The following is a 12232-nucleotide window of genomic DNA, read 5'->3' as shown; positions in this document are numbered from 1 at the left end:
ATGTCCTGTGTTGCGGTCTTTCCCTCAAGATGGACACGGAACAGGAGCTCATTTCACGTGACACGAGGGTCGTCCTTGGTGTCCTCTTCTTCACGGGCCTAGGCATATATTGGCCACTAAAAGCGGTCCTAGCTTTCTGCAGCTATAAAATATCTTGCTTCTGTGCTAAAATATGAGAAATTTCGCGTTTTTCTGCGACAAAAATTACATATAATACTGGTCCGACTCAGACACAATAGTCCTGCCCAGTAGCAACCCTCCGCGCAAAAGGTAACATCGAACCCCACCACTAGCCTCGGCTATGGGACCACACAACGTTCTGCAAATGTTAATTTGGCATGAATTTTGAATAAAATATGAAATATGAACCGTTATATAGACGTACCACGAAGTCTGTCCGCAGTCTGGTGATATCACCTATTTTGAGTGCAACTATAAGGCACTGTTCTCTCACACAGCGCAAGAAAACAAGTTTTCTTTTGTTCTTTAATGCGCTAGCATTGTAGTCCTGATACGCAAGAATCGCGCAAGGGTCTGTCTGTAGCCCTGGCACGCCGCGCATGCGCGGTGAGCGGAGAGGGAAGGAAAGGGCGCGTTTAGAGTGCGACGCGCAACAGTGCGCCAGCTTTGGTGGCACCGGCTCGCGGCCTTCTGTCGCAGCGGCTCATTCGCACAGCTTTCATAACCCATGGCGCGCCCACGCAGACACGACTGAACCTGTCGACCTCCTCTTCTTCTTCTTAGGGGGTGAGTGAGGTCAGCCTAAGTTCTTGACACAGCTGCACTTAACCGAGTGCCGACGAGTCGTCGGCACTCGGCAAGCCGCTCATTTCTTGCGCTCGTATATGATGGCCAGTGACATCACAAAAGCTATTAACAAGCCTGACCTCGTGATCTTGTTTTTTTTTTTTTGTACTCTCAATTGAGACACAATAAACGTATCGCTATCACTATCACTATGGGATTGTTTTGCTTCCTGGTTTTCTGGAGTGGCGTTAGTGACTGATCGTGTCAGAGTACGGCAACTGAGAACACCATCCACATGTAACGGAGCGCTGAAACGGAGCTGCCGTGCAGTTTTTGATGCGAACAAATTGCACTCAAACGTTGCTATACCAGCGACTTCCTGTGAGAAAGGCAACACTGCTTTTCGAGTCCGCGCCCTGACAGGTCTACCATCACTAATGGGCAAATCACTCACCATACACAGGCTACTATCACTAGTAATGGACAAGAAAGTTGAACTCACTCATTCAGTTCAGTCACGTCATATCACGATCCAAGTTTGCATTTTATTATTGTTGGTCAATGACACGTTTTCTAGGACACCCAGTATGCTACACGGGCAAACGAGACCTGTTTACCTACAATATCCCTTACTCCTCTCGTGTACAAAATAGCGCGTGGCATATTGCCACGTAACTCAACGTAACATGTACTTTGCAAAATTTTTCCTACCTTTTTCTCGAGTTTCGAAGCATCAGTCCGCGTTAAAGCTAAGCCCGACCGAGGTGCTTATGGAAGCCACTTCAATACTACAGAAGCGCTACTTCAGACTTCAGTATACTCCCAAGAACATAATGAAACTAAGAATAATTTGAAAGCTAAATTATCCACACAGAAAGCAGAATCCGTCCGCAGAAAATGGTACCTTTTCATTTCAGCACTACAAATGCCAGTAAAGCATGCGGAAAACGCCACTTAAGTACTTTATGAGAAGAGCAATATCACGGTACTTCCAAACGTACCGAAACACAAACAACCAGTTTCCTTCATTGAACTTTTCATTTTACGCTCAGCAACGTGCATGGTTTCTGAACCTTCATTCAGAGAAGCGTTCTCCAAAAGGGACATTTTTTCTTCGGATTCATTGGCGATTCCGGAGGACAGTTAAACACTTCGCCAAAGTGCTCGGAACTCATGAGAGGAACATTGCACCTCTCGTCAGAGCGAGGATGAGTCTTCTCTGGAAGAGGCTCTCCACACCACATCAGGCACCAAGCCACGTAGAAGAGCTGATCACTCGTCAACCCCTTCAGATGCCCCAGGCTCACGGGCGATTTTTTAAAAGCTTTCCTGTACACCTTCAGTATTGACCCTCTGCCCATCGTATCCGCTAAGTACTCGGCCGGGTAATCCTCGTAGTGTCTTGCCTTTGGGGCGTTCTCGATGTTGACGTTGTGACACTCAATGAGGTTAGCGTACGCTCGGTTACTCGCTTCGGAAAACCAGCCTGTTCTTTTTCCTGTACCGTCGTAATTTTTTCCGGTACCGTCGAAGCCGTGCATAATTTCGTGTGTCAGTATCCCGCCCAGCGCACCGTAGTTCAATTCAGGTGTTCCGCCATAAGTGAAAATTGGCCGGACCATTAAGCCTGGAGGAATATAAATCACGTTGCTTAGCGCATTGTACGCCGCGTTTGCCGAATACATCGGTATGAAGTCTATGAAGTGAGTCACGATGGACGAGCTGAGGGCGTCTTTACTCCTCAACAAATCAATAGCAGTGGACGTTCGATGCTCCGTCACCTTCACGACGTTCCAAACGTAACTGTCGGTCATGTCTGGGACATTGCTCAAATATGCGTCAGCCGCTTTTTCTGATGAAATACCAAGAGGGTAACCGATACTCTTGTGTAACTGAGATATCTTTTTTAAGGCACCCTTTCGTGTAGGACCGTCGAGCCAGTTCGATGTTCTGAATGACCTTTCGATCCCAAGCAGAATATCATTCGTCATCCGTTCTACAGCATCTACCGTTGACTGGTTTACCTTCTCTAACAACGTCTTCATCGGCGCTACAATCTTGAATAAATATAAGACGTGAGTTAGGCATTTGTCGGCTATCTCACTGGCCTTCTCATTTGCCATGGTTACTCCAGATATATTGTAGAGGTACCACGTTGTTCTCCATGCAAAAAATGTCCGGATGTCTTCGGTGCTTATCAATGCTTTACTGCCAAATAAATTATAGAGTAGGTGTATATCGTTTAAAGTCATCTGAATTTGATATCTTCCGGGGAAGAGCGACTTTGACCATTTTTGTAGGCTCTTTTTCCACCGTTCGGATAGTCCCCGGTCTTTGCCGGCAAAATAATCGATGTTAGACATTCCAAATCTGTAACGTTTGTCTCCGTACGCCTGGTTGCTGGAGACGACGTACACTTTGTCTTCCGCTTGTAGAACGTCATCCATAACCTTGTCGTCCAGATTTAAACCTTCGAATACCCAGTGTAACACCTTTTGATAAATTATTCTGCGTTCCGTTGCACTGCCAGGCTTAACCGAGCGAAACGAATCAAAAATAGCAGATACACGAACGTCGAGGAAGATGTCGTTCTGGCTGCGAGACGGTGCTGGAGTCATGATGTATATCGCCGCATGTCCTTCAAACAGAAACCTCACTTGCATATCAAGCGGTTCAAAGTTCAACTCTTGTGTGAATGACAAGCCTAAATTTCTTAGAATTTCACGTATTCCTGTCTTGCTTGACTGCGGATCTTCTAGACACGATTGATACAACTTGACGGCTTTCTGGAAGGCGCTTTGTCTTTGAGCCGGAGGGGAGGAGTTTTTGAACCACATCTCAATCGCTTGCATATTCTGGAGGGTCACGAAATTTAGCATGTTTGATACCCCTTTGAAATGCTCCATAGCACCGGCGCAGACATAGGTAAAAAAATTATCGCACGGATTCTTTGCCGTGTCGACAGACATACTGATCAGCCAGCGCATGTAGTTGCAGTCGTCGGTGCCACATAGTGTTTTGATTTCATAGACCTCTTCGTCGTCTTCTGGGGATGGAGCTGCACGAGTCCCCGGTTCGTTGTCCTCTGTGTAATTGCCATCCACAGGTGGTTTACCTTTTCGATGGAACACTATGATGGCGATACCAGCTCCAAATGCCAGAGCTCCTATAGCGTAGAGTGCTATTATGAATAGCTCTTGTTCGATAGCGCTTGTCTCTTTTTTTTCGCCACTGCCACTGCTCCTCTTCTCTGCCACTGGCTCCTTTTCACGTTCAAACTCCTAGAAGTACACAAAAACACATTTCCTCGTTTTTCAAGTTATGTCTAAGCAAATTATGTAGATTTTATGTAGATGTCAGACGACAGGCGAAATGTCAGCTACGAAACTGGCGCTTACTAAAGGACATTTGGTGTCTGTGCAAAACGACAGCTGATATGACCTTTAGCGGAAACTGCCATCTGAGGCATGGTGAACTACAGGGTGTTACCCAATAAAAGTCTACCAGCGCCAGCATACCGTGCTTTGCAAATACTCAATGCACGCGATGTGTGCGATTTCCATCGTCAAAACAACCAAGATGGCGGTGTTGCGAAAAGCACTTCGGATGTTGCCAACGCTGCTCCCGAGACGGCGATGAGTCGCACAACATCACGCAGCTAGCCATGTGGAACTGCGGTTCCTCATAACCTGCTTGTCGTTTCAATTTCGCTTCCGTGTTTGGAAAGCGTTATGTGCAAATTAACCTTTTCAAGGTCTGGGGAGCAGCATCCTAACTGCCCTCTGACAAACCGCCATCTTGGCTGTTTTGACTACGGGAATCACACGTTTCGCGTAATAACTTCGCTTCGGGGGGCGCAATCGCGTGGAAACATAGCATGGTTGATTGTCCCTAAGAGCTTTACATGCAGGCAGTACAATGTTGCGCCTGCCTTGTGTATTTGGCAAGCATGGAGTGCCGGCGCGGGTAGACTTTTATAGGGTAACACCCTGTATATTTGAGGCTAGAGGAGGTTGCTAGCGGCCCTTAGAGCGTTAAAGGCGGAGCCTCGTCACCAGCGCGCTGGCAACTCAGACTTGTACGTATCTTGAGTACGTACTCAAAATACAGTATTTTAAATACTTTTTCCGGTATTTTGGTACTCTCCTCAATACTTTTTGCGACAAGTATATTTTAAAGTATTTAAAATACCTTTTTCAGTATTTGCTACTCAGTACTCAAAATACATTTCTTACTCGTCAAGCCGTATCCAGCACACTTCCCCGCACGTGTCCAGATTTTCAGGCCCCTTTTTCCTATATTTTTTTCTGGAATTCGGACATCTGGTACAATAGGTGGCTACCACGCTTGGCCCTGCTTGTCAATAGCCCGACACCTTCGTCAGAAAATGGTTCCTATTCATATTGCCAGGTGAATCTCGAGAGTATTAGGTACAAGAGAACCCCGGCATTTATCTCCTTGGTCACCAAAGCAATAAACACGCGCCAGAAGCTGAAAGACCCGAGCTGACATACAGTAGGGATTACGAAGTTTTGGGTGAGAACATATCACCAAAATTTTCTTGAGTTCACCAAAGTTCACCAAACATTACTTAACACCAAGTCCTTGCAAATAAAATACATGCTTAAGTATGACAGATGAAGTTTGTTCCTTTCATTTGTACGGCCACGTTCAGGATACACGTTTCATTTACTGCTAATACTAAATTGCTTTAAACAGCATCTTAAATACTTCTTAGAGTATTTAGTACTCTACTCAAATTACTTTTAGGTTTGAGTATTCTGTACTCCATTTTAAAGAATTTTACGTGAAGTATTTACTATCTTATTTTAAATACTTTTACGCAGTATTGTGTACATGTCCGGCTGGCATGTATACCCTCGCACGCAAGAGCTCGTTAACTGTTGACGCCGGTCGGATACAGGGTCAGCAATTGAACAGGGTGATTGAACAATCCTGCTTCTGCACGTATACACGCATTAAAAGGTTGACTGCATAATGTATTTTAATGCATGTTTTGTGGACTGTGGTCCGCGTGCAAGGGCACGACCACGTAAGCTCGTGACTTCTGAACAGAAGTCAGAAGCAACCGGTCTCAGAATGTTTTAATACGTAGCAGCTCTAAAATAAACTTTCGTTTTTAGTGTAATCCCGTTCCTGGTATTCGGCATCATTGAATATACACGCCAGACGCGAACATCTCGGAGGGTTTAGGTAATCGCACATATTCTACATTGGACACGCGGCCACCTTGTGAAAGGTAAAGCGTTGGACCATGTACATCATCATATACATTAGGTTAGGCTAGATTACCTAACTTAAGTCAGGTGTGGTTGGAGGGCCGCTCCCCCCAGATACGCACTAGGTGGTTCCGGCGTCACACTTGGTCGCCTTCTCTCCTGAACCAACATGGCGACTGCTATGTTTTGAGCGTGTCCAATGTTGAATATGCGGGCGCTGCGCCCTTTGTTGTTTCAGCATTTCACGTCACGAAGGCCAGCAGCACGTTGTGAAAGTAAGTTTTCTTATACTCTCTAAACTGGAGCGTTATTTTTGTGTTATTACTTAACTTGTGCGCACAAGCTTTCGCAGATATCGCTACCACCATCATTCATGTAAGACGGCAATCTACACGTCTGACACCTGCGCGTTGGAAATGGCAGTTAAGTGCCATTTAGCTAACTGTCAGTTTCCTAACGGACGTTTAGCGCGCCGTCTCACAGGGGCATAAGCAAACTACAGTAGACCCGCGTTTATCCGGACTTCATTTATCCGGATCCTGCGCTATCCGGACAAAAAAGCATGGGGACGGATTTTCGTCCATGTATTTTGTTCTCGTTTATCCGGACTTCAGCTTCCGGACTCGGACAAGAATTCCACGGAACGAAAGCCGAAAATTCTTGTAATCCAGCTTCAGTTATCCGGACTACAGTGAGTAAGAGGAGACGCTGACCCCGCTTCGTCACCCTTTTCCCTGTGTTGGGGTTATTCCCGTCACACGTCAGGGACCTACATTCCTCCGTAGGGGAGACAACCGTGCACGATGACCCCCTTTTCTATTTGTGTGCGTTGGGTCATGTTGACCAGTCGAGCCATTTGGAAATATCTCCAGCAACTGTCCGGTTCTAGAGGGGAAAACTCCAACCCGAGGGCCTGCTGCTTACGGCCCGTTGGCCGATGAAGACATTCCCCTAGCTGAGCTGCGGTCCCTGATGCAGAGGCTCACTGCGACTGCCGTAGATGATGCTGCGGTTTCTGACTACGTTGACGTTGATAAGGATGATGACGCGTGTGCAGCTATGACTGATGACGGTGTGATTGCTGCTGTTGCCTCCGATGATGTGCAGCAAGACGGTGCAGATGACGCCAGTGAGAAACAAGGCTCCGACATTGACACTTCGCGTCCGCACTGACATTCTTCGAGCAGCGCAACAGCGTGGCTCAACTCTATGCAATTAGCAAAAGTTTGCAGGAATCGAGTGCCTACACTATCATTGACGAGATTTCTGTGTTTTAATTAAACCGTGCTCTGTAGGACGTTTCTATTCGGTCGTTTCATTTATCCGGATGCCCCGGTATCCGGACGATTTCGCCGGGAACGGCACCGTCCGGATAAACGGGGGTCGACTGTATGTAGATTGTTCTTGTTCACAATGCGCATGCGCACGATGTATGACGATAGCCCAATATAAACCAAGGCTCCATGGGGCGCTTCAGTCAGTGGCGTCATTGGGGTACGCGTCACCCGGTGAAGCAACTCTTTTCGTCACCCACCCCCACATGATGTTACCCCTCCATACCTGACGGTACGCGTTAAATAATACCCTCCCACAGGCAGAATAAAAAATCACGTGGTCTCATGTCGCCGCAGAGAAAGAGGTGCTGGTGCGGCGCGTCCACCCGCGATCCGCATGCCCGCACCCCCCGGTGACGCCACTGACTTCACGCCTGTCGTGAACCAATACTGAAAACATGTTCCAGTACTGAAAACTTGTGTCCAAGTGGTCTGACACACACGTTATTAAACAGGGTAGCTGTGGCTTTCACAAATGACTATTAGCAAACAGAAACCGATACAGAACGACGTGCACGCCACAAAGAGAAATGAGCTTAAATGAAGTATACACCACAAGTATACAGCGGCAGGTAGTTCTTGATGTTCGTGAGCGTCCCTGTCAACCGTGATTCCTTTTCTCTACCACATGCGAAAGTTCACACGAATTTAACTCAACATAATTCAGACACTGTTCGCTCGATTGTGCAGCCATTCTTGATCACAAATTATCAGAAACCATCGCTCGAGCCCACCGCACCATTTACCTTAGATATTCCAAATTGCTGAATTACTACGCGGGGCTAGAGAGCAGACTTGTACACATGTAACGAAAACAAAAAGGTGACTAAACACCAATGCTCGTCACCCCGAAAAAAAAAAGGAATTAACGAGGTTACTTGTTACTCAAACGCGAAAAGGAACTCTTTCTCGCTATTCGTTAGCAACGGGTTGCTTTCCCGGGACGGGCGAGCGGGGGTAGGGGGCGGGCTTGGTTGGACAATGAAGTGGGAGGCAATAATTTTTTTAGCTCGGATGTGCACAGTTGGATGTGCACATGCCTGCACATTCAGGAAGAGGCCTCTCAAGACGGCTCAGTGGAGGTCAGTGACAGTCCATTCATTTCATTTCATTGATTTTCCTGACAATAAAAAAGGCCTTTGGGCGCAAAGGGGTGGGGCATGAAAGACTTGAGAATACACCTAAGAAAACGTATAAAAAAAAGAGGCTTACAAAAACAGCTTCGAAGTGCTTCATCGCGTGCCGTTAAATATAAACTAATTCTTCTTCAAGCAAGTCCAAGGTTCTAGGGATGAAACGATTAAGACATGCAGGTGTACGGCAGTGTCGTCTACAGAATTTGAAAGGGTGACCTGTACGTGAGGATATACAGCGTGTTTGTTTTTATTCGTTACAGGTTTTTTATGAAAAAACTAGCAGAGCGCAATCGATGCCGTTTTTGCAGTTGAATGACCAGGCATACTTTTTTCTTTGTTTGTTTTGCGCGTGAACTGCGCCCGCGTTGAATTCAATGTGGCAAATGGCATGTGGCAAATATGGGATGTAGTTCCGTAGCCGAGCTTATGGCTTTTTTAAACAAACGGAAGTAGACATCAAATAACGGATGATTTTACTAGAAAGATGAGAAAATTACGGATGAAATGAAACAAAATGAACGTCGTATAACGTACCAAACATACAAAAATTAAATTTTATCGCTCGTTTCTTCGAGGCAATCCGACATCTTGGATGAGGACTTTCTGACCTAACCCGTGGCACAGTCTCGACGCCCGCACCGCCTAGTGCATGCCTGGGGGGGGGGGGGGTGCCCCCCAGATATTCCCCAATCTGTAGAACCTAACTTGACCTAACCTCACTAAAGTGAGGTGATTTAGCCCCGTACCTTTCGCAAGATGACAAGTTTCGAATCCGTTAGGTTTAGCACCCTTGTGTTTCTCCAGCGCTACAAGTGCATCAGATGGGGTTGTTCAGATGCAAATAAAATAACTTCTAGAACACCAATTCTTGTAATTCGTGTTTTTTTATATTCGCTATATGGTCTTCTCTCACTTCAGTGCATTATTTCTCATCTGAACACTCCGGCTAATTAGAAAAAAGCCATAAGCCCGTCTACGGAACTACAGACGAATTCTCTTCATGAGAATCTCACTTTGAGCCGCGGCGTTCGCAATCTAACTCTCATTGCATGACGTGCATGAAGCTCTTCACATAATCTAAGGCCCAGGAACTCACCGACATCACATCGGGGTCAGTCATATCTGACATTTTGGACGTGTGGCTCATAACGACGGCGCAGGTGAAGGTGGAACAAACTTCTTCTATCTCAAGGTATAGCCACAGAAGAGGTGATCATTTCACGTGACACGAGGGTCCTCCTTGGTGTCCTCTTCTTCATTGGCCTAGGCGATCCTGGCTTCCTGAAGATATAAAATATTTACTTCTGTGCTAAAGTATTAAAAATTACGCGTTTTTCAGCAACAGAAACTACAGATGATACGGGTCCCACGCCGGTTCAATAGTCCTACCCCGTAGCAACCCTCCACGCGAACAGTAACATCGAAGCGTAACATAGACGTGCCACAGAATCTGGCCCCAGTCTGGTCACATCACCTCTTTTCACTGCAACTAAGGGACTGTCCTCTCACACAGCGGTAGAAAATAACGCTCTTTTTCTTTCATTTTTGCCCCCCCCCCCCAACTACTATGAACTGCTGGAACACAGCGCTTAGCTCCCGTCAACTCTTTCAGCGCTCGTATATGACGGCCAATCAAGAGAGTGTCTTACCTATGATGTCACGAAAGCTATGGGGTTGTTTTGCTTCTTGGTTTTGCGGAGTGGCGTTGGTGTACTGATCGTGTCAGAGTACTGGAACTGGGAACACTATCCACGTGTAACGGAGCGCTGAAATTTTGCTGCCGTGCAGTTTTTGGTGCGTACTAACTGCACTCAGACGTTGCTATACTAGCGACTTCCTGTGCGAAAGGCCATCCTCTGTGAGCGGCATGCGTTAACACTTTCTCTCCCCTGTTCTTTCGCTTGTTTGGCCAGCACGACAATACGACCTCCTTCCGTCAGCATTCTAAGGTATCGAGAAAAGACGTGGGTTCGAGCCGCGAGTCCCTATTTCGAAAGCCTCGGCCATAGCTGTACCTCGGCCGTTCAGCACAGGTTGAGTTGGCAAAGGTTCTTACATTGGCGTAGTCGGAAAGCGAAAATGTGTGCGGACACCACGGCCTATGGTCCGAAACTACGACGACATCCCTAGGCTGTGCCTATGACATCACGACGACATCCCTAAGCCGATGAGAGCAAACAGGCTCGAACCGGCCGTCTCCATTCACTTAGACGTTCTAATGATCACCGTTGAGGGTGACAAAGTAGTGCATACCTGCTCTTCGCTTTTAGGGCGTGGGCAGTGCTATTTTTGAAACGTGATGTGGGCAAGCTTGCGCTTGTTCCATCCTACAGTTGGCAATACAACTACGACGCTGCACCGTTGGGGAAGAGAAACGCATCCAGACCAGAACAGCCTACTTAGCTACGTGGCGTCGAAGCTCAATTTATAGACGTGGGTTCTATATTTGGACAGCTCCGGAACCGTAAAGATTAACATGAAGCTTGATGACTCTGACCACTTGGTTCGCGTACCTCGGAAGGCTGAGCAAGCGAACGGGGTGACCTCACCGGGCAATGTAGACATAGCAGCCGACCGTCCTGCAACAAGCACACAGTCAGCAACAAGCACAACTTGCACAACAACAGGTTTAGTTGACCTGTCCGTTAGCGAGAAGCCCTCTTGCGCTTTTATGAAGCCCGATTCGTTTGATGGTACACCGTGCTTGGAGTCACGGATTTCTTCCTATGAACAAGCGTTCCAACACAATTCGTGGCTAACAGATGAGGCCAAAGTTAACAACGTAAGAACTTTCCCGGTCGGTGCCCCGAAGTATACTGGTATGACATTCGCCTCCTCAAAAACCCAAACGCCCCTTGGGAATCCTGGAAGAAAAGCCTTCTACTGTCGTTTGGGGAAATGCAAGTGGGATGACACAATGTCCCATAAGTATGTTCGCGGACGGTTTGGCGGCTACGAGTTCGAGAAATTACAACTTGCTGAGCCATACCTTCCTCCATCATCTGTTGTCGCTCTCCTCGTACATGGTCTCCCTACGCGTGTACAACTGATGGTAAAAATTAGGGGACCAAAACAACCAGAAGAGCCCCTGCATGGCCTACGAGACATTGGTGACGGCGGAACCACTCAGGGGGATCAACTATACTCACGCAGACGCGTCTCTATGCTGTTCACTTCTCCCAATGGACAACGGATGCAGAGTTTAAGACAGAACAAAACTGCTACCTAGTACCTACCAAGGAACATCAGCAACAGTGCACGATTTTTCTGATGATGTACAACGACAACAACAAAAAAGAAAAACAGATGATGTCAGCTTCGTCCCGCACAAAGAATGTGAAACTGTATGTGTAACTCGCCTCGAATAAATTAATTTACACCGACGTACTCCTGAACAACCGTCCAACCCGTGCCGTAGTGGACAGCGGTTCTTCGGTCACTTTCGGGAATGGTCGACTTCTCGACTCGCAGCTTATCTGCGGATGGACGCAGGTGGTAGTGGACGGACAATACGCGTCAATGGACTTGACGGGAGTTCAAAATTGCTGGACGCAAGTCACCATAACAGTCTCCGGTGAAGATCTCTAATGGCCTACAGTCATCGGTGAAGTGGACTACGACGTCCTGTCGTCGCGGTCAGAAATGAAGAGCTTGAAGCTGAACGTTTATTGCGACGACACAACAGTATATGTCACAGACGACCTTCTTCGATGCTCCTTTCCATCTCATCATCAGCCTCTCAGAGCAGATATGAACACGCAAGGTGTCTGCCAAC

At 47.1% G+C, this 12232-nt stretch overlaps 2 protein-coding genes across 2 annotated transcripts in view; both read right to left on the bottom strand.

The window, feature by feature from the left end:
• The window catches only part of LOC135374755 (neprilysin-1-like), a 78752-nt gene that overhangs the window by 14030 nt on the left and 52490 nt on the right, over positions 1–12232 (bottom strand). The gene's annotated exons all lie outside the window — the stretch shown is intronic.
• On the bottom strand, positions 1631–9729 carry LOC135374754 (neprilysin-1-like). The gene is made up of 2 exons (XM_064607681.1): positions 9554–9729; positions 1631–4028 (listed from the first exon to the last, which is right to left on the bottom strand). The coding sequence occupies exons 1-2, from the start codon at positions 9602–9604 to the stop codon at positions 1827–1829; spliced, it is 2253 nt and encodes a 750-aa protein (XP_064463751.1). The 5' UTR covers positions 9605–9729; the 3' UTR covers positions 1631–1826.

Source organism: Ornithodoros turicata, unplaced genomic scaffold (assembly GCF_037126465.1).
Source record: "Ornithodoros turicata isolate Travis unplaced genomic scaffold, ASM3712646v1 ctg00000746.1, whole genome shotgun sequence".
NCBI classification, from domain to species: Eukaryota; Metazoa; Arthropoda; class Arachnida; order Ixodida; family Argasidae; genus Ornithodoros; species Ornithodoros turicata.
The sequence above is the reverse complement of the archived record's forward strand: the minus strand, read 5'-3'. Positions and strand labels throughout refer to the sequence as shown.

What these genes read in the sequence shown, in the direction of transcription:
- LOC135374754 (XM_064607681.1), bottom strand. Translation starts at nt 9,604, where the DNA reads ATGAGCCACACGTCCAAAATGTCAGATATGACTGACCCCGATGTGATG. An exon ending in CTGACCCCGATGTGATGTCG is followed by an intron (nt 4,029 to 9,553) that starts GTGAGTTCCTGG and finishes GTGTACTTCTAG; the next exon opens with GAGTTTGAACGTGAAAAGGA.